At 35.7% G+C, this 23167-nt stretch overlaps 1 protein-coding gene across 15 annotated transcripts in view; it reads left to right on the top strand.

Moving 5' to 3' along the window:
- PKP4 (plakophilin 4) overlaps positions 1 to 23167 on the top strand; it is a 227473-nt gene that overhangs the window by 122882 nt on the left and 81424 nt on the right. For 13 of the 15 annotated variants that reach the window (XM_033111701.1, XM_033111700.1, XM_033111698.1 and 10 more), the window contains one exon: positions 2035 to 2147. The exons of the other annotated variants lie outside the window; for them this stretch is intronic. In XM_033111701.1, coding sequence (XP_032967592.1) covers positions 2035 to 2147 — 113 coding nt within the window. The remainder of the gene's footprint in view (positions 1 to 2034; positions 2148 to 23167) is intronic. 15 annotated transcript variants of the gene reach the window in all.

Here is a 23167-nt window from a genome sequence, read left to right as displayed (position 1 = left end):
GAGCTTTGTGTTTCCTAACGTCAAAGTCTTGGCTTCAGCACCTGAGTCAGTCTGGCATATTCTTGGCAGAGCCAAAGCCACTTGTCTCTGCTTCTGAAGGAAGGAATTACGGGACAGTGGCTTCCAACTTCTGCCTTCAAGGAGGAAATTTCCCAACCATTTTCTTCAAAGGATGCTCAAAAGAGCATAGTCACAAACCTGATAAAAATCCACTAAAATGGAATTTTTTTCTATGAATGGAGTTTTTTTTTTTTTATGTCCTCATTTGACAAAATGTATCTTAATCCTACCTTGGTAACTTTTGGCCATCCCAAATTCTAGAAAACACTCCAGCCCTCGATCCGTATAGCCACCGAAATCAGAAAACAAAGGTAATGTGAAAGCTCAAGAATATTTTGGGATTCACCGATGGACCTTTCCTGTCCCAGATTGATACAAGCAGCCAGTCTTCTGGGAAAAGAGGCGTATTATAAATAACCGATTAAAATAATTGAAGGACTGGAAGTGTATCACAAAAAATATGATACTGTTTAAGGGCAAAGAAAGACTAAGTGTGAGGTAAACAATACAATTTGTCCTTAAAATCAGCTACCTGATGCTGAATGTTGTGCAGTTATTATCTATGTGGTCTTTTGTTGCTGAACATTTATTAAGAACCAGTGGTCTAGGAATTGTCTGCAGAGAGACTGGCAGTGTCCCACTGACCCATTATGGTCGTGTTGTACAGCATCATGTAGCCAGCCATTCATTCAGGCCCTGCTCTATACGCCCACACCAACTGGGCTCATTAGAAAAGGATTCTCATTATCAGAAAACAGTAAGTAGTTCAGGGACTGTTTCTTAAAAATTATTCTAAGAATAGTTTGTAGAATTGGCAAAATCAGTGCTGTCAAGTAATTGCCCATTTGCCTGGTTGCACAGGGAGTTAATACTTTTTCAGTTAATTTTTATTTTTTCATGGCAAACAAGTACTTACTCACAGATAGCTCAGGTAGTTTTATTTCTGATTAGTTTGTAGGTTTTGGGTTCATGTGCCTGGTATTTTGAACTAGCCAATGAAACACCATACAAGTGTCCAATGAAACACCGTACAAGTTCAGCATTTGCTTTGAGTAGACTTGTAAGGAGATAATATGGCACAGGGGAGCTTGAGGTGTTATTGAAGATGTTATTTGTGGCTTCAAAGCCTTTGGAGTACACTTGATTTGATCTATAGGTGTTTTATAGCATAGCATGCTTCCTATTTATTAAAATCCTGTCAAGATAACAGTGAGATAAGTATAAAAGTTAAAAGCATCTTCTCTTACAATACAACTTCCTTGCCTTTATGATACAACATAGAATGGGAAATATAATTTCTTCAGTCTTTCCAGGTTTTTAATACAATTTTAACTTCTATATTATTGCTCAGACTTTTTAAATCCCCCCCTCCTTCAGACCGTGGCACATGAATACATTTGTGACAATAGAAAAATTTTGCTGTTTATATTGTTGGTAAATATAACAAGACTTTCTCTGTGGGACTAGAATGATTTTGTTTTCCTTAACAATTAAAAGGCTTCTGTTAAAAATGGTAAAATGATTCTCATCATGGGAACTTACATTTTTTTAATGCTGTGCTTACAAACAGTGTGAGGGATATAAAAATTAGCTAATGAGGACGAAGACCTTTTATTGCTTTGTGGGCCTCTATTGTAGACACATCAAGTACAGGCTCTGTACAGCACTGTAGCAGAAGTACCATTTGAAGACCTCAATTAGCACCAGAAAAAGAAAAAAGAAAAGCAAATAAATCTCTAGATGTTTCTAATTGCAAACAAAAGCAAGTATTCTAGTACCTTTAAGGTTGAAAAGTCTACAAATCAGGAGGGTGTTTAGGCCCACAGTTCTTTCCAAAACGCTGATTTCACAAAGCCACACTAGTGTTATGTTATGGGTATGTTCCTATGTTTCCTGTGACATACAGTAATTCATATATCTTTCTGAGCAGCAAACCTTGCCGCCTTATATGCCTTTTATTTCCTTGAATCACAGGAGCTTCAGTTTCAACGACTCACCCGAGAACTGGAAGTGGAAAGGCAGATTGTTGCCAGTCAGCTAGAAAGATGTAGGCTTGGAGCAGAGTCACCAAGCATCGCCAGCACCAGGTACAGGCCGACGGCTCTAGCTTTTTACACACCTTCCAGTTACATGCCTTATTAAGTTGTCCCGGATGCAGCAAGTGATTCTGTTAGTGTTGTCACTGTTAACTTGACTTCCTGAATTTGACACCAAAAATGTCAATTTCTTCTAATTTTGAGAAGCCTCTTGCAGTATTGATTATCCTTCAATCTTGTGCTTGATGTGTTTTATGTGGCATTGGTAAGCTTCTGTACCAACAGCTACTATGCTGTCTTTAGAAATTTGTTTCATCATATGTAGACACAGATAATGGATGTTTTTCCAAAGTTAATTGTTAATTATTTGGTAAAGCTAATTAGTTTTGAAAACCTGGTATTGATTGTTTTTTACTAGGAAATAGTTACTAGGAATGTAATCATTTAGTTAGCTTTTGAAAATACCTTCAATTTGCCTTGAGTTCTTCTAGAACTCTGTAAAACCACTATGTGAAGTAATTACTATGTGAACTAATTCAGTGTATTCAAATATAGTAAATTCAAAACCAATATATTACTGAAAAAAATCTTTAATCATAATTACTATTTTATATTTAAATAGCCTCTTAGATTATTTAAAAACATCATTACTATAAAAATGACTTCCCTAAGCTCCAAACGATGATATCCCTGCTTATCCTTTCTGTGGCTTGCTTTCTTCATAATTACATATTCCACAAAAGCCTACCGTAAAATACTTTGGTTGCTTGCATTTTTACGCTTGGTTTGCTTCCTCCTAAGTAGGTATGTGCCCATAGTAACTTGTCTCTCAGTTATTTCTAACATTGTCATTGTTCTACTTCTCAAAAAATTCTTAATGAAGAGAATGCAGTATGTAGCTTATATTTTCTACCTAATTGTTGCTATGAATTCAAAAATATTAGGTTGGTAAGTTGTGTACTCATGAAATTTTTCATCTCAGATCGTTAACCATTATGCATTTAGTTTGTTTAGTAAGGCATGAAGGATACAAATAAGATAAATAAATTTTTAAAATACAAATATCAAATTATGTGATCATTTTTAAAATGTCCAGCCAGTTTTTCATAGGAAGATACATTAGAAACAAGGTGTAAAATTGTAAATCAAAAATTTCTAACTCTGTAATACTCAGTGAAATACTTTGTCAAGGAAGTTAAAATTGTCAAAAACTGATTTTAATTTATTCACTATTTTTTTTTAGTTATCTGGATCTTTAGCATGAAAAAGAGCAATTTATAAGTTCAATACCATCGTATTATATATTTCCAAAAAGTAAAGGCCAACAAAGATTTTAAAATATATAATTTTACACTAATAGAAAAATTAATATTTAAAGAATTCAGTTAGGACTTTTATTCTGGCAATTTAACTAACTATAGAAATTCTCTTGATAATTTAGAAATACTTGCTATATCAATAATATAAGTCAGTACATAGAGGAAATGGCAAAAGAGAAAGGAAAATCCTCAGGTGCTAGAACTAGAAGGCAGAGCTGCCTCTGCAGGAGGCCTGGGACAGTTAACCCCCCAAAAAAAGCACTAGAGTCTTGGGTTTAATCCCTATGCAGGGACCAAAGAATGAGGCCTTGTACGCATGTGTGCTCAGGCTGGTATGTTTGAACTTAAGGTCGCCTCATGAAGCCATGACTCTCATAGGGCTGCACCCCTGGCAAACCCCAGGTGTGTACCACCTGTGAGTCTATAACCAGATGTAACTCCACATTGTTCGGGAATCCCCAGATGAGAAACTAACATCACTAAAGATGAGTTCACAATCAGTTATTATAAAATTAAAGTCAGAAAACCTCAACAGTGAGTGAGAATCAGGCAGAAGCGTAAGATTTAAAACTTCAAGATTTGGTATCATTGGAGAAAGTCTGACAGGTGTGCACGGGAAGACAGGCATGAGGATGCTCACTATAGCATTATTTGCAAAAGTGTTAGGTTGGTGCAAAAGTAAGTGCAGTCGAAAAGATTAAAAATAATTGCCAAAACCGTAATTACTTTTGCACCAACTTAATAAAATATTAGAAAGGACGTAATTTTCCATCGGGATGGAACTGGGAAATAAACTGTGGATAAGTAAACTTGAGAGCAATTAAAATGAACTAACTAGATATACATGTATCAATATGGACATCTGTGCAAAATAGAATTCTGAGTGAAAACCACAGGTTACAAAAGAATGGGTATAGGAGGATATCATTATGAACATTTTAAAATATACATAACAATACTGTATAATATTTAAACAACGTTTGCTATCGTTTACGGATGTATGCATGTATAGTAAAAGTAAGAATATTTTGGAATGACACCAATTTAAGACACTGGTGCCTCTACGGAGAAAGGGAGGAGGAAACTATCAGGAATTAGGCTTTATTAAGATTGCCATTTGGAGCAAACATGACAAAATAGTAACATCTGTTTAATGACCGGTGATTGATATGTGCGTGGCTACTAGATTATTTTCTGCACTTTAAGTTTTAAAATACTAAGTATAATAATTTTAAGGTTATATGATTGAATTAGCTAATTCCACAGGTTTGTGAAAAATCTGTTAGTAAAACACGTATTGTGAGTGATACTTAGTGAGTTTGGTGCTTTGTGTCTAGATGTGCTTGGCATGTCTCTGGGGCTCAGTCAGTGCATGTGGGCTGAATGAGTGGGTCCTGCAGAAATAGGAGCTGGGCTGCCCAGAGAAAGGGGAAAAGCATGCACAAAGGTGCTTCCACACTGCCGTTGTGTTGGAGCACCAAGTGACTCACAGGTGTCTAGGATGTGTTCTGAAAGGACCCAGTGGCTTATGATGTTGGAAAGGTAAAGTTGGCGTTTGATTGTGGGGCACTGGGAACCAGGGTGATGATAAGCTTCACTGTACTTATGTCTGTAAAGGAGACCTATTGGAAGTTGTGGCGGTTGGTAGCATTTATCCTAATAGTGCACTGTGTAGATGAGAATGAAGAGAGGCCAGGCAGCAAGAAAGGAATCTATTAGGAAATCTTAAGGGTTATGCGTCAGGTGGGTTTCTTTAGTCAGTGAGCTCTGGTTAGAATCAGTTATCTTTCATTGCCCTACTCGCATCTCATGTTGGATTCTCATATGTTCTCGATGCTCCCAATTAAATGCTAACACTTCCTTACAGCTCTTCCCAAGTTTCTTCAGGAAAATCATCTCTCTTCATCTTGTAACTGTTCCTCTGTACCTGTATTAGCTCTCTTATGAGGTGATAAGGCCCAGCCCACCTCACAGCCCTGGCACAGTGCCTGGTGCTCAGCAGGCAGGCATCCAGCCAAATGTTCATTGAATGAACAGTGAACCTTAATGAAGCCCAGTGTGTTTGGAGCTTACCAAGTAGGCATGCGTAACCTATCTACTGGCATCTTTGGGATTCTGTCTACCCTTTGTCATCTGCTCTCTTCAAACCTATGTGTGCTTTTCAGTGGACCTCAGGAAAACTATGACATAGTTACTCTGCTCTGTGACCACCAGGTTTACACACTGGCAAGAAACCCATTAGAAAGCAGTGTTAGTAAAGAGAGCTTAGGTTTTTATTGTGTCACTTGAGACATCTCCCTTATACCTTCTAGTCCCCACCTATTATTAGTCTCGGAACCAGAATCTAAAGGTACAGAAAAACAGAAATTAGTTCTCAGACTCAAGACCTCTTTCTTGTTAGCTATTTCTGATTTGCTCAGAGGAAATTAAAAGGCGCATTGATGGCTTACAGTCATGTGGCTTCCTAGTTCATTCTTACATGAAGTGAGTTCAGCCAGCAAAGTGGACATTTAATAACTAATTATCTTTCATTTTGTTTGGTTTAGATTCTGTTGGTAAGGTGATCTGTAAGATTTCCTTACTTTTTCTAATCCAAAGATGACATTAATAACTCAAAGGGAAATACAATTACATTTTCACTGACTTTTTCAGTTGTGCAAAGCTTGCCATTATTGGCCTCACCCTGTGAATAAGAAGGCGGGCAGTGGCATGAGGTCCTATTTAATAAATGACTCATAACTCGCATGTTGTGCTAGATGATGTACTATGAATCCTTCTCTCAGATGAATGGCTCTAAAACCGAGCAATTCAGTTCCCTCACATTTACAGTACCAAAGATGAGTTTTTAACCCATGCCGTGAGATGTGCCCATTTTTTAGGTAGAGAAACTGAGTTCTGCATGTTGTTACTTAGGAAATGTCCTGAAAAATGAACCACACAGTTACCACTGGCAGTTCACTTGTAATATGTGTTGTTGAGAACTTTAAAAAAAAAATCTTAATGATTAAAATGATTGCTTGGTTTTTTATTGATGACTCTTTAGAAGTATAATCTTCTAAATAAGCTTATAAAAACCCCATTTCTGATAGGAGTTTTCATTTGTTTTATTTACTGCAAAACATTAATAATACAAGCAATATCAGTATGTAATTATCCTTTATCTGGAATTGATGGAGCCTGTATCCAAAGATGATATATCAAAAATTTCCACTGCAACACTGAAAAGCCCTGAAGTCGAGCCATTAGTTAATAGAGAAGTTACACTTTCTACCTTGATACCAAGTCCACTGTAGTTACCTGTACATTTAATAATTATCGATGTATTAATATTTCACCTCAATTAAAGAGGGTTATGGGATCAGTTAATAGAGAGGATACTAGTTTTCTGCATTTGTTTTGAGTGCACTATAGTTATCTGTGTATTTAATACTTCATTGAAGGTAGACTGTAGAATCAGTTTATTGAAGAGTTACAGCTTTTCTGTATGTGTACTGGTACACTATAGTTATTTATGTATTTAATATTCCACCTCATTCTAAAAGTACTTGAAACATCTTTAAAAAAACACAAACACCAAAAATGTAGTGAAGAAATTAGGACAAAGGGAAGATAAAGATTAGAAAAAGAAGTTGAAGCCAAGGTTAGAATAGTGTACAAAACGTAAGTTGTTAGCATTTCATGCATTTGCTAAAAGTAGGGAGCCACTTCGGTTCTGAGTGTCCCAGTAGCCATGCTAAAGAGAGAAGCACTAATGCATTACATGATTCAAAGTATCTAGAAAATAAAAACAAACTGGGTTATTCAGGAGGATTTACCATTCCAGGGTCTGAGACTTGAGTGGTTTCTCTCATGCGTCATCATTGAGAGACCACTCTATTCGTATGATGAGGCAGACTGTGTCCGCAGTACTCTGTCTCTAAATTACAAAATCAGACTCATAGCGCTCTTTCTTTCATTGCTGAATGGAATGTAAATGGATGGAATAGCACCTTAGCTAAACGTAATTCTCCAGGAGGCCAATTCTGACACTCCGGTGTGACGAAAGGATGATATTTAGCGTATGTAGATGAATAGCTCAATTTCAGGTACTCCAAGCAGGCAGTGTGCCCTGATGACATTTATTCCTAGCCTGTCAGAGTCCTGGGTGGCAGTGGGCGCCGAGAGGTGAGATGCCGTGGTGCAGGTCGCTGTCCAAGTGCGTGCTGTGCAGGCCTTAGCAACGGAACTGGCCTTCAGGGTATGTACTGCTCATCTCAGGAGACTCTCGTAGCACAGGTACCTCGGAAGGAAATAATACACTTTAAACCTCCTCCATCGGCGAAGCAACAACCCTCACATCCAAATTTTGATGAATATGGGATTTATTCTTTTTCACCTTGCATTACCATCAATAGGGTATTGTTCTCACATTTCACTGCATGGGGGGACAGTAAATGGGCCCATTACCCCACAGTTAGGGCCCACCTTCTCACCCTGGGGACTTCCCCTGCCCTCCTTCACTCCCAAGGGCATGGAAGGGGCAGAGGTGGCCAAAGCAGGGTTCTTACTCTGTTTTTTACTGACTTGGAGTTAAATAATGCTCATCTTAGACACAAATTTATAAAGTTGAAGGGAATATAAAGAGAGAAATCCATAATTCTATCATTCAGATAGAACTGTTTTGTTTTTAAATCAGGTTTATTGAAGTGTAAGTCACTTACTGTAAAATTCACTCTTTGTAGTGTACAGTTTTGTGATTTTTGACAACTTTGGCCTATAGTTATATGACTACTGCCACAGTCAACATACAGAATATTTGTATTAACCTGAAAAAAGACACAACCACTTGAAAAAGTTTGCTACATTTCATTCTCTTCATTTCTAAAAAAATGTAAGTTGAGGGAATTACTTCTGGCTAATTTTTTGTCTTATTCCTGAAGTCCCACTTTGCTATGCCAGGCCTAATTTTTTTTTGTTTTCTTTTTTTAATTTTATTGGGGAATATTGGGGAACAGTGTGTTTCTCCAGGGCCCATCAGCTCTAAGTCATTGTCCTTCAATCTAGTTGTGGAGGGCGCAGCTCAGCTCCAAGTCCAGTCGCCGTTTTCAATCTTTAGTTGCAGGGGGTGCAGCCCACCATCCCATGCAGGAATTGAACTGGCAACCTTGTTGTTGAGAGCTCTCACTCTAACCCACTGAGCCATCCAGCCAACCCTCCAGAAGATCAGCGGCAGCTGGTTGTCTTCAGTCTAGTTGTGGAGGGCGCAGCTCACTGGCCCATGTGGGAATCGAACCGGCAACCCTGTTGTTCAGAGCTCGTGCTCTAACCAGCTGAGCCATCTGGCCACCCCAGGCCTGACTTTTAATGGCTCCCATCTGCCTGACAAATTCCCAAGGGGACACAAAGTGTGGGGCTAGACCAGCAGCCTATGGATGCTAATTTAGCAATGGTTAGAGATCACTACAGCCATCCAGTGGCATGCTTCACTCTGTGGGTGGAAGACTTGGCCAGGGGAAGTACGACTACAAGTTGAATTTAACCTTCAAGTGTACAAAGTATGGCGTGTGTTGCATGTTACATGCAAGCAGAGAAATTGCATTAGTGGTTCAGCTTGTTGGATAACAAAACTACGAAAGGAGAATAAAATTTAATTCCAATTGAAGAGTCAGTAATGAAAATATGACATCTTCAAATTCAAGGAACTATCTCTCAGATTTTATTGTACAGAATTTCAAAACTATTTGTGATTGCAGACTTGGAATCTTACTATTGACCAGCAACTGAGAAACTTTGCTTTCTATTACTTCTAGATAAGTTGTGGGTGGTGAGAAGAAAGTTTATTTCTTTGGGGCACATAAATTGGTTCCACATATGTTATCTTGTAAATCATAGCTTGACTGCTCATTAAAATGAAGCACTAACTTTTTATCTGAAGTCAAAAAAAGATACTTAAAAAGTGGACCTTTAATAATTACAAAAATTATTAAATGTTAATGGTAGCTGTTAGAATTAAAGCACAGTTTTAAGTTTTTATTTTTCATTTTTGGTACATTATTTAAAATTATGTTACCCCATTTGGAAGCATGTGTTCCCTACATATGGTCCTGCCTTTAACCGGCTGCTGCTGGTATTAGAAAGTTACTGTAGACCCTGAGAAAAATGCTGTTTATATCAACTGAATGAGGGGGAACATGGTTGGCAATATTGAAATTAAATAACTTCACACTCTTCCTAAGATTATCTCTCTTGGCTTTCAGGTAGTTAAAGCCCTGCTGAAATAAAATTCTTTATGATTTCGAAAAGGTCATACAATCTTGACAAATAGTCTTCTTATTGCCACTTAAGAAAAAAACTCTTATTTTTTAATAAAAAGGTTTTATTTTCCACTGCCATTCAGATATTTTTTATGGGGTCATCTCCTGGTGCCCATCAGTTTTCCATTGATTCTAATAAAAATTCTAAAAATGCTTAAACTCTGACAGTGGCAGAAAAGGCTTTTTCATGGTTCACCTCTTTTCTTCAAGTATTTTTAAGTCATTGTGAAATAAAACTTCTCAGTAATACATGCTTTAAAAATGAAGAGTCTTTAAAAAGATTGACTGTTTGTGCCTTGACAGTTTATTACTCATTTAATGTACTTCAGGAAGATGCTTGATGAAGTTCTGTCGCTATGACCGTTAGTGCTGTCACCAGCCCCAACCTGAGGTTTTTAAATAATGGTTTTATTGAGATAGATGTCACATACCATAAAATTCAGACTTTGAAAGTGTACAATTCAGTATTTTTAGTATATTCACAGAGTTGTACATCCATCACCATTATTTAATTTTAGAACATTTTCATCGCCCCAAAAAGGAAAATCTACCCATTAGTACTCCTTCCCCATTCTTCCCACCCACAGCCCCTGGGAACCACTATTCTACTTTCTGCATCTATGGATTTGCCTGTTCTGGACGTTTCTTATAGACGATGTCATACAGTAGTATGGCCTTTTCTGACTGGCTTCTTTCCCTTAGCATGTATGATGTTTTCAAGGTTCATGCATGTTGCAGCATGTATCAGTACTTCATCGCTTTTTATTTCCAATAATATTCCATTATATGTATATATCACTTTTTATTTATTTATTCATCAGATAATAGATATATGGGTTGTTTCCACTTTTTGACTATTGTGAATAATGCTGCTATGTCTCAGGTTTTAAGCGGGGAAAATCCCAAGGGTTTTGTTCTGAGAATTCTTAGTTTGGGGTCAGGGAGTGGGAGAGAATCCCCTTAGCTTACCAGCCATCTTCCTACTCACTCACAAGGGCTTGCCTTCTTTCTCCTTTGCTTTCTGTGACAGTAAATCCTTGCATGTTGCTGAGCTAGTTGTCCTCGTTCAGTTAATTATTTGGGAGTCCTGTAATATTCATCAGAATATGATTTACCAAATTTCCTTTCTTAGTGCTGTATTTGGTCACTAGTGACTCTCTTAATGGTCAAACAAATAAAATCTCTCTGATTTCATTTCTAATTCAGACTAAATGCAGAATAAACTATTGGATATTTGAATGTAATTATCGGAAACCCTCTTGGGGTTCTCTGCAGTGAATACTTATTAAATGGTTGCTCTTGTGAGCAAACTTAGTAACACCGAATTTTTAGGATGCAATTCCTGTTGTAAACAGGAAATTTTTGTATCATACAGTAAAGTTTGTAAAGTTTTGTATCATACAGTAAAGAGTACCACACCTGAAAGATCCAAATGAGTCTGCGGCTGACCTGCAGTTCTACAGAAGTCATTTTTCTGTAGCGCTTTGCTCCAGCACAGTTCTTCCAGAAGGCATTTTAATTATTACTTCTCATTGCCATTCCTGTCACAAGCCAGTTTCATCTGGGACACACAATTCCAAGTGGCAACTCTCTCTACCCATCTGAATTAAACTTGTGTAAACTAAATCTTCTTTAAGGCATGTGAACCCAAGGTAAATCAACTAGTATTCTATAAAACTAACCTATTTTAACCTACGAATATGACCATGTAGAATTTGGATTTTAAGCCAAGTAGTTTTCATAAGTAACAGAATCTTTTACGAACCTAGAACATTATACAACAAAATGTTTTTAATCGTAATAAATATTTAAAAATGAATTACCTATTTCTTAGACTGAGCATTTTAAAATGTTAAAGTGGGTGATATGGTTAGAAGGAACCACAAAAAGAGATCAAGTTTATAGTTAATATCAAAGTTTTCAGATTATTTTAAGACTATTTTAATACATTGCTTAAATATGGAGGCAGCCCAGCTGTATTAATTTTCCTAATTAATGAAGAGGAAAATACTTGTTAAAATCAGAGGCCCATGCATCTAAAATATATGTACCATGACATTATTTAATTATCTTTTAAAGAGCCATTTTAATTAAAATAACATTATTTCATTTTCTGTAATTTTTCATAGTTCACGTTCTATAATTACTGTTGTTCAAATATGTAACAGTGATGAATTATTGAATCAATACAAGAATTATATTAGCCCCCACTCAGTCATTAGATTTTTTAATCATATATATATATAGACAAATTATAAAGTAATTTAAATAGGCCATATAGTATATTTCAAGTTGCTTCCTGAAAAAATTTACTTTTACTACTTTGTAGGAATTAATAATTACTTTAATCATATATTTTCTTATTACTGTCGTCTTGGGTTTTATCTGTATTTTTTAATCTTTCTTTTGAGAAATAGTTAAAATATTAAGTACAGAGAATAATGTAACAAAAATTAAGTATTCACAGAATTGAAAGTTATTGATAATTCCTCACTGACTTCTTTATAAAAAAATGTATATTAAAATAAAAGTCAAGCCCCCTTTGTCCCATTCTCCCTTCCCAATAGCTAACCACTAGTGTATAGTCTTCCAGTTTACTTTGTGAGTTTTGTATGATACATCCATCATTTACATCCTTGGCCAATATTTTGTGTTGCTTTTTTAACCTACACAAATGTTATAGTCTATGTATGATTGTGTGCCTTGATTTTTCTACTCAGCATTTGAGATCTTTCCTTATTGATATGTGTATATCTGGCTTATTTTTTTAACTGCTGCTATATATTTCATAGAATATTAAACTGTTTTGCCATTTCTGTTGAAAAACATTTAGGCTTCACTTTTTAATATTATAAATAATACAACAATGAACATTTTTCAACATACCTTCTGGTTTACGTATGTAATATTCTGGAAAATATATCATTCGATGTGGAATATTTGGGTCATAATGAATGCACACTTCCACTTTTTCTAGAACTTGCTTAAGTGCTTTCTGAAGTAGCTCAATAATTGTACCCTCTCAAACAGTATGTGAAAAACTTCCAGGTGTCTCAGTTTTTGGGTTTTTTCTTTTTGGCCAACATTTAATATTATACAGGATCTTTAAATATTACCAATCTGATGTTATCTCATTTTACTTCGCATTTTTGGTAACTAGCAGGGTTTAGTAGCTTTTCATATCCTTATGATCCCTTTGAGTTTCCTCTTCTATTCGTATTGTTTGCCCATTTTTCTAGTGAATAATATGGCTTATTCTTTTTGGTTCTATCATTAGTTTTTTTGAGCTGAAATAACATTGAGATGTATATCTTAAAATAGTACAGCACATCTTAGTACATCACACCACAAAGTGCATCATATTAATCTATTTTTAGGATACAAATCTTTTAGTATTATGACAAGTATGTAGAAGAAACAGCCTTTTATATATTATCATAATAGAAACTAAATTATCCAAATCTGCATCATAGGGTAAGTGAAAACCCAAACAGATGATAGTAACATTACTTTCTATTTTCACATTTCCTTTAGTGCCCCCCCTTTTTTTCCCTTGCAAATGTTTATAATGTCTTCTCTAAATTCACTCAATAAATATTTATACTTTGCTTTATTGTTGTAATACAATGATACAAAAGCCTGAAATTTTTAGTGTTGCAGGAGGTATCATTATGCATAACTAGCAAAATGACAAAGCACCTTAGTAGCTGCTTAAATAGATGTCTACATTTTATTATTTTTAATTTGTCAAAAGTGCTGTGTTGGTCAGATTATATTGCCTGTCCAGACTAATCCCAGGAGGCCTTATCTTGATATCTTCGTTTCTCATATCTTTTGGTGAAATACTTCTTTGTAAGTATATCGTAGGGAGAACCATAGCCACTGAACACCTATTGCGTAATAGCACTTGTGCTAGTAGATGTTTTGTACCCTTCTGTTTAAAAAGGTGTTCGTTTTGGTGGTGTTTTTGTGTCTTAAGTTTGCTTTGGTTTTAATCGCTACAGACCTGAATTTAGTATTAGGATGATATTTTTCCCTAAAGATAGTGTTATTCTATTGGTTTTCCACTGGAGTATCAATAAATGGTTTTAGAAAACTTCAGCACCGCACCTCACTTCACTCCATTCCACCACCCCAAATAGACACAGTTGGTATAAAACCGTGCTCACTATACAAAGAAAATTGTAAAACCACTAGCCCTTTGCCCCATATCCATTACCACTATTTGTCTTTCCTTTATGGAAACTCTGGAGTGACGACCATTTCTGTTCTAGGTGATCACAAACATGTTACAATAAGTCATTAGATATTAATTCAAAGATTCTGGAAAACAATCTTGAAAAATATATTTTCACTAATGTAGTTTCTCCAGTTCATTATTTTAGGAGGCAAAGTTTACCATTCCTTCGTCTAATCACTGTGATCACCATGTGAAATAAAGAAATGTTGATGCTGAGTTTACATTCTCATCACCATTTGGCAGGTTAAGGACAAAGTGGAAAGACTGATATATTGTGATGAGCTGTTTCCTTAACCCTTCAGAGAACTATTACCTTGTACAGTTCTAAGCCAGTGATGTATAGAAAAGGAAATTGGAAATGCGATTGTCTTCCTAAAAATGAGAGCCATCTATTAGTGCATTTTCAGTAGTCAGCTTGCTGTAAAAATGAACATGGCATGTCTGCCAAGGGGGAAAAAAAACAACTGACAAGTTTGCCAGACTTTGTAGTGACTGAATTGTTATTATAGCTATCCTCCCTGAGGCTTCACAATCTATTTAATAACAAATCAATCTAATCTGTTTCTTGCATAGATTTTTCTACTCTGCTGTTTTGTTACTCCACAATTAAGTAGTGGGAAAAAATGCTCTAAAACTGAAGAGGGGGAAAAGCCTGTAGGCTACAGATTTTCACAGCTAAAAAAAATCTTATATTAAACAATTACACATTTTAACCACTGTCAAGCAGTTTAGATAACAGCATTTGGTTTGCATTAATGGACTGCTTATAATCCAAGAAGAAATGTCTTTAGAGAATATGTGTGTGTTTATTTTTCCGAGCCTTTTGTTTATTGGAAAGGAACAATTAACAGCCAATTATTCGAGGAGCCTGTGATGTGTAGTCTCTGCATCAGAACAAACCAATTAAAGGCTGATCTACCTCCCCCGCCCTTTAGTTACATTATCAATAATGGGGCTATTTGAGCCACCGAGCAAATTCAAATATTACCAAGCATAATACAAGAACTGGTGCTTAGGAAGTTCAAAATACAGATCTATATTATTTTATGAGCAGCATTAGCAAAATACTTTTCAGTAAAGACTTATTTGTAAATAGTAAGTGGGACAGTTTTTTATTGTATTCCTTATAAACATAAATACAAAGGTTGAAATGATATTATTGACTAGAGTAGTAAGTCTAGAAGTTAAAATCTTGGATGAATTTTACAACCACTAACAAAATAATGTATGTAGATCAATGTTCACCAACAGCTGCTAACATCATTCGTTGTATAGATGCTGGGAAACTTTACAGTGAATAGATCAGGCTGACAGCACCTGAACCCACTGGTCCGCCTTGTGTTAATATCACAGAACAGGAGATAGCTAGAAATGATGGCCTCCCGATGTGATGCAATGGGAAGTACATAACATTCTCTACGATGCACTCTCACCCCCAAAGTGCTTAACCATCTAGGTGTAAATAACAATTCATAGGAGACGGAAGAACCTGTTAAATGACACTGTGCTGATACATTACTTATATCCATCTGTCCGGAATTCTGCAGGGCAAATGAAGTAATTTCCAACAGGAAAAAGAGTGTGAGAAAGAGGGAGATGAAACTATATATTAAAAGAGAGTTTTAGAGATATTGCAACAAGTATATGTGGAATGTTGTTTGGTCTTGATTCAAAGAAACCAACTGTTTTTAAAAACTGAACTAGGGAATTTGAATACTGACTAGATATTTTTGATATTAAGAATTTTACTGTTAAGTTTTTTAGGTATGATAAGTTATTGTGCTAATGGTCTTTTCAAAGTATCTATTTAGATATACATCTAAAATTATTATTATTATTATTAAGTGATATGATGTCTGAGATTTGCTTCATCATAATCTAGTAATGTAGAGAAAATAGTGGGTGGAGGTATAGATGAGATATATTTGACCACGCTTTCACTATTTTTGTTGAAGCTGGTAATGACTACAAAGGGATTTGGTTATACTATTTTCATGTCTATATATCTATATATCTATATCTATATATATATATATATATATATATATATACACACACACACACAGACACACGTGTGTCTGTCTGCACCTTTAAATGTTGCATAACAAAATGTATTTTAAATGTTAACTGATTTGGCTCTTACTTTTCTGTCTGAAGTTATGGTTAAAATTTGTTTCATTTTTATAAAATTTGGACGGTTATATTTCTTAAAGTCTAAGTGATGTGTGTAGTTTCCAATAGTTTAAATAAAACTTTATTTAAATTGAATAGATTATGTTCCATATTTCCCATAATACCTTCTACATCGATAATTTTGGCTCATTATGGCAACGAATGGGAGAGAGAGAAAACGGAGGAAAGGAAGATAAACGCTCGTCAGTCACTTCTTTTGTCATGCTGCAAACCATTGTTCCTCTTTTCATTCATATTTCTCAAAAGAAGACTGCTGGCCATTAAATTTAGAAATTTAAGACATTGCTGTCCAACCACTTGCCTTGTCTGTTTGCCATGGAGGGTTCAACCACTGAGCAGTGTTTGTGGATCACCCACTGTATGTCACGAATGCGGTTTTAAGACATTTTACCCTGTTCCTCCACTATCATTATTGTCATTCTTTCTCATTTATTGTAACAGGCTTTTTTCTGTTTCATTCCCCTATTCAGTAGTTTGGAAAACTTGCACATTTATGCATTGGGACTAAATGGAGAAAAGAAGGAAACAAAGGAGGTCAGGAGATGTGGGGCATATTAAGGATTCAGGAGAGATTGGAAGCATTCTAGAACCACTTTCCTAGGTTCCCTCCGTCTTACTACATAGATGTGTAGCAGCACATGCCATGCCAATTATGTGTCCGCTCTTTCCAGGACAGTTACTGATGACCCTAGGTCTGTACGCTCTCCCACATGTGAATTCACTCCTCCTTCAGCACTAAAACAGCCACTTATGGTGCTTGTCCATGAATCAAGAGCTGAAAATGCTGTTACACTGTGAGAAAGATAATTTTCTTCAAAAAGTAAAGAAATGTATTATGTTTTCTGTTTACACTCATAATGAGAATAAACTTCTTCTCAGAAATGAAAGAAACTATAAAAATTAAAAATCAATTCTTATTTTTAAGAATAGTCGTTGGCCAGAAAGCGAATATCATTTTTAGACACACACCAGATTTGACGGTGCCTTTACCTGAGTATCAAAGAATTGTATGTGAATAAATCATTGGCTTTTGAATATCTAAATAGGATAAAAAATCAGTTCATGTTTAATTAAAAATTTAGACTTATGATATCTTAAAACTTCTTTTAAGTAAATTCTTACATAGGCTTTCCAAAACATTTTAAATTCTAAGTAATGTACAAAATGAAATTGTGTGCATCATAAAGCTATTTATAATGACAAATTTTTAGGGTTTTGGATGCCAGCCAGTACATCTCTTACTACAAATCTCTACAGCTTAGTTCTGTGCTCAGTCTCTTGTAGAGTAAGTAGAAAAACAGGACCCTTGCCTTCCTCCGTTCCAGTGCCAGCTTTATTTTAAAATACAAGATTTAAATTGTTTCGGATATTTTTAAAAGTATATTTGTGTTGCTCTTTCTTTTTTAAGTTGAATGAATATGTTCTTACTGTTTCATAACCTTTGGAGGGTTTGGAAGAACAGAAATGAGGGAAACAATAGCATTTTTTAGACCATGGACACAAATAATGTTCGCAGTAGGCCATCTATTCCGGGCTGGCCTTTTGCCTAAATAGCATCCTGAGTTATGGCAGAATATTTAGGAAAGAGAGTCTGATGTTGTGTTTTGCCATTTTACTATTTTCATCTCAGTTGCTTTCACTCTTTCAAATGTCAGCTGAGATGTTAGAAAACTCTTCTATTCTGATTTCTACTTTTACTGGTTGGAAAACCTGTTGTGGGATGGGCTTCTCTAAACAGAAGGCGTGCTTCCTGTATAATTTATGGGGATTCCAGAGGGAACTGTTTGTCTCATTTTTGTCTAGTACTACATCCTTTTTGATCTTCCCCTTCCCATATGGTCTTCTGGATCTTTTATTCATAGATTCAAAGCACTAACACAAAATGCTTTTGTCAAAGAATATTGAACATCTTCTAAAATGTGTTCACCTCCAGTACCTATGAAAGTTATTTGAAAGGGTTGTTGTGGTATTTCCTGTTCCTTTAATGTTTTTGCTGTGCATCAAATATATAATTTTCTCTTTAGGAGACTGCTTGTGATGTTATTTATTTGTATCTTACCTTTTCCTGGAATTCATTTTAGACAGCTGTTATAAGGGTCCCAAAATATGGTAGAGTAGCATGAAGGAAAAGTGATGAGTAGAGAAAACAAGGGTGAGAACAAAGAGCAGGTTACGAGTCCACAAATGTTCACCACAGTGGCTGGATATATATTGAACTCTACACTTGCAGCTGATGGAAATCAAGACTGCACTTTTGTACCACACTTTGGTGTACCTCTTGCTTATGATCTTTTAAAGACTAAAATTATAAAAGCGCATTTTGAGGGCATGGCCAGTTTTTTCAGTTAAGTGTCATTGAGAGGGAATATATGGGTCCAACTGTAAGCCTTTGACGTTTCCTGTGTCCATGCAGTATTAGGCCTGCCTTCCTGCAGCCATCTTGTTTCCTCCTCCTCTTGGTCACACAAGTGGTTGGGTTTAGAGTGTGGCACAAATCCATTACCACTAGTAGAAGGGAACTGAAGCCTCATGTTTTGTTTCTGGTAGGTCAGGAGCAGCGGCATCCTACATGAAGGACATCTTTTTTAATTCAAGTATCTTTTCTTTCCTCTAGGCTCACTATCACCCTCAGATCATATAAGCAGTTATGAAAAGAAATCCTTTACGCTGTCCCTTTGTTGTGCTTTACTGAGTTCAAATTTCAAGAGCAATTTAAAACCGTAACACATAAAAATAATAAACTCCCATTATGAGCATGTTGTCATGGTTTCACTTTTCCTGACTGCTGAGATCAAGTGGTTCTCTCTTAGAAGTAAGGAAATCAATTTCCATCCAATAGAGAATTGTCCAGGATCTAATTCCATAATAAAGAGAATACAGAGAGGATCCTCAGTCCTGAAAAATCATGAATTAGAAGGAAGAGCTTTTGTTTTTGTTGAGATTGATTGTGAATGGAAAATATGTAAATTTGGAAGACGCTCTCAAAAATGCAGTTAAATACCGAAATGGATTTCTTTCTGAGTATTGCTAAAATATCCTTATTGTCTGTAGAGTAGTGATTTTTAAAAGTAGTGTCATCAGAGCCCCTTAGGGATGATAATACGGGAAGAGACAGATGTTTGCCTTCCAGCTCCCCTTCTCTGCTTCAGCCAGACAAAACCGTTCAACCTCATTATCTGTTCCTCATATTGACCTTCCTGTCTTTGACTTACCTGAATAGGCTAGTTGAAGAATGAAGAACTATCCACATCTGTCTTGGAAAGAATAATCGTGATATATTGTTTAATTTTGTCTAACTTCTCTAGTTGTTCTGATGCTCAGAGATTGTCTCTTTTTAATGTAAAGGACTTAATTTCTAGTCAATCCTTATCTAATTAAAAGTGAGAAATGAAGTCCCTTTTTCCCAAACATAGGGAAAACAAAACTGATTGTAACCTAACAGTTACCTATTGGTTGGTGGTATAGATTCTTGCAACATCAGAAGATGGTTTAAAGCATTAGAGAGCCCTGAATTCCATCTCAGTCTTCTAGACCCCACTTCTCACTGTGCTGATTATGAGTATAAAGTAAGCTGAAGGACGTTCTTGTTGAGGATCAAGGTGCGGAGATAATTAACCTGCTTACATGATGAATGCTTTTTAAGACCAGACTTCCATGGGCATTATTTTTTAAAAGTAGCATTCTCAAGCATAAACTCAAGAACACCCAAGAAAGAGCACAGAATGAGCTTTACGTAGCTAAGAATCACAAGAAACTAATGAAATATTTTATAAATGCATTAAGAGAAACTGAGCGATGTTCTAAATGTTCTGATTAAAAGGGAAGATGAAACAATACAGAATAGAAATAAGACTTAAAGTATGTTATGTTATCTCCACATGAGATTGAAGATTTGATTTAATTATAATTAATGAAGATATAGAAATGTAAGTGTTCAGTAGAATGGGTTACTCACATGAGGGAGTTCTGTTTAAAATTTTATCCTGTAACACCCCAAGTAAAAACTAAAACTTGAGAATCATTAGTTCTTTTGCCAGGTTCCTGGGAGAGAAAATCCTAGGTGTAAAATAAGATATATGGAGTGACCTGGGAATTTTGCAACCCACATCAAAGTTTCCTAAAGTAGTTCATCACAAAGCACTTTGTAATTTCTAGAGAATAGCAAGGTGTTAAATAATTACAGTGTGAATTCATTTCCGAAAAATGAAAACCAAACAAACCTTCCCTTTTTCTTTTTAAACTGAGAAATGGACCTTGGAATCAATTAAAAAGCAGAGTTATAGATATTAGAGCAATGGATTACAAAGGTAATTATAATAAACCAATAGAGAATTGCCAGAAGTTTTCACAATGGATTTAGAATCCAGAAAACCTACACATTTGCTAATGAAATAATTTCAATTTGTAGAATAATTAAAGCCTCCCAGTAACAAATGAAAAAATTGAAAGGTAATTTAAAATATAAATATATATATATAAAACGAATAGGGTTTGTTACCATGAAAAGTCTGAATTTTTAACAAATTCTTGGACTGGGGGCTCCTATCCATCAACTTGCTCAGCCTTAGTACCTGTCTCAACCCCAGTAGCTTTTCCAGAACTTCTACCTTTACTGTGAAGCTCCATGAGTTTTTCCAGTTCAAACGTGGCCTTCTTCAGCATTTTGACTTTTCTAACAAAGACATCATGGAGCAGAGAAATAGATTAGCAAGCCTTTTCTATATATTTTCCAATGTTATCTGGAATTTATTGAAAGAATTCATTTCTTTCACATTGTTTGTCTGCAGCTCTTTAGTCATGATTTTCATCTTCTTCTTCCAGATTTAGTGGACCTCTTGATGCTGAGTATAAGAAAGAGGTCTTCCGAATCTGGTTGTTAAGGTTTTCACTAAAATCAAGAGAGACTAGACGAAGCAAATAACCAGCAGTAATTTTGACATCAACATGAGCTTCAATCACGGTCTGCCATTTTTTGACCATGGAGCACATTTTGTCATGGGTAAGGTCCATGCCATGGAAATTAGCCAGGAAGTTTTTGCTCTGCACATCCTCAGTAGCTAGCTTGAATTTTCTAAATGCAGCTTCATCATTCTGAAATCAGCTAGACTCACTTTCAAACACCACCCTTGAGACCATCATTTGCAATTTTGGTTCCTTGATTTCTTATGACTAGTGTTTTCCCAGTATTTTTTATATTGCACATAGCTGGTGCTTGCACATCATACCAATCTTGCTTAGAAAATGGGTCAACAACTTTCTTCTTGGCTCTCTTTTTGCCACCTTTTGTAAGTCGCTTGTTCTTACTGACCACTATGGTGCTGCTCATTGAGCCAAAAGGGTTGAAAGGTAATTTTTGAAATGAGCAAACCACAAGTTGAAAATAAGACAGAAATGAATTTGTAGAGAGAGAGAGAAATGCAGCTTGAAATTTATTTGAGCTGCTAAGATTTCATCTATAAACATATGATAGTTCTTGAATTCGAGAGTTAACACATGCAGAAGAAATACAGAACTTTTGTGTGGAACTCAGAATTTATAGTCAGCTCAAAATAGTAAAACTAATAAGAAACTCAAGGAAAAGGTCAGGCCAGCAGTGTACAAATGCATTTCTAAAAATTTTATAGTAAGATTAACTAGTATGTGATCAGTTAGTATTCATTTATTAACTACCTGTGTTCAGTAAGAGAAGAACACCTAAGAATCATTTTTAAAATATTGTGAAAGAATATGTAATAGTGAAATAAGTAGATCGTATAATGCTACAGAATTGGGGTAGTTTAAACAACCATTTGACACAATTGTCTGTCATAATACAAAGGAGGGAAATGTCAGGTTTACTTGCACATGTAGAATATTATGTTGGTAATTTCCCAAACAGGCTGATTTCCCAGCCCTTTACAATTTTTGAGCTGTGGGAGTTGAGCTACACATCTTTCTTGCTAGAGTCTTCACGTTCAAATTCCTACCTGGGTAGTACCATTACCAATTTGCCTTCTATTAATAGGTGAGTAAAAAGAGAGCTAGCTCTCGTGTTAAAAATATTTCACATTTTTCGTTGTTATAGACATATGAATGCTTATTCAGTCAGTACATGGCTGGTTCCATCAGTCTTCTCTTAGAAGATTCCAGCTTTAAGGTCAGCTTTTCAAAAGTCTCTTGACACATTCTTGCCTTTGAGGGGCATGTGAACCAGTGGAGAAGTCACACCCGTCCTGTAATAAGTAATTACAAGACAATTGTAAACTCCCAGAAGGCAAGGACTTTGCCTCTTTTCACTATTCTACCTAGCCATTAATAATATCTGGCACTCAGTACATGGTCAACAAATATTTGTTGAATGAATACATATAATATGTACAACGAACATCTCTTCTAAGATATAGAAAGAGCCAAAAAGGGGTGAGAATATGACTCCTTTGTAGAATGATTAAAACAATTTGTAAAATTACATAGGATTAGCCTTAAAAAAAGAACAATCCAAGGAGTTAAGATTAGCTGTCATTTATTTATAATCCTGTTCAGTGCTGGGTGGATGCAGATAGAATTAAGACCCAATCTTGGGCGAAGGCCATAGTTAGGTAATGGAAACAGACATGTAAACACATACTGCGATTAGAACCATAGGAAAAGTCCAAAAATCGAGGTGGGTTATTAGGCACATTCTTGACCTAAAGGAGGAAGTGATCAACTTTCATTGAGCTAATTCTTGAAAGGTGACTGGCGGTCACCAGGGAGAATGTGTAGAGGTAATGTAGTCTGGATAGTGGGACATGCCGGTCCTCTATTCATGAATAAAAATTTCTAGAATAATTCATCCCAGTGATTCCTCTCCACTAATACTAGGTAAAATTTAATTTGTTATTTGCTATGCTTAATTTGTTTAACCTATTAATGAAGGCCCTATATATGTATGTGTGTATATAAAATTTCTTAAAACATTGATTTTTAAAAAATAAAACAAAGCAGTAAATTTTACAGTTGGACCATGTTCTAATCTCAGGGTAAGACCTGGTTCTCTTTTCAGCA

Source organism: Rhinolophus ferrumequinum, chromosome 8 (genome assembly GCF_004115265.2).
Source record: "Rhinolophus ferrumequinum isolate MPI-CBG mRhiFer1 chromosome 8, mRhiFer1_v1.p, whole genome shotgun sequence".
Lineage (NCBI taxonomy): Eukaryota > Metazoa > Chordata > Mammalia > Chiroptera > Rhinolophidae > Rhinolophus > Rhinolophus ferrumequinum.
Note: the sequence above shows the minus strand (reverse complement) of the source record. Positions and strands in the feature narration are given on the sequence as shown.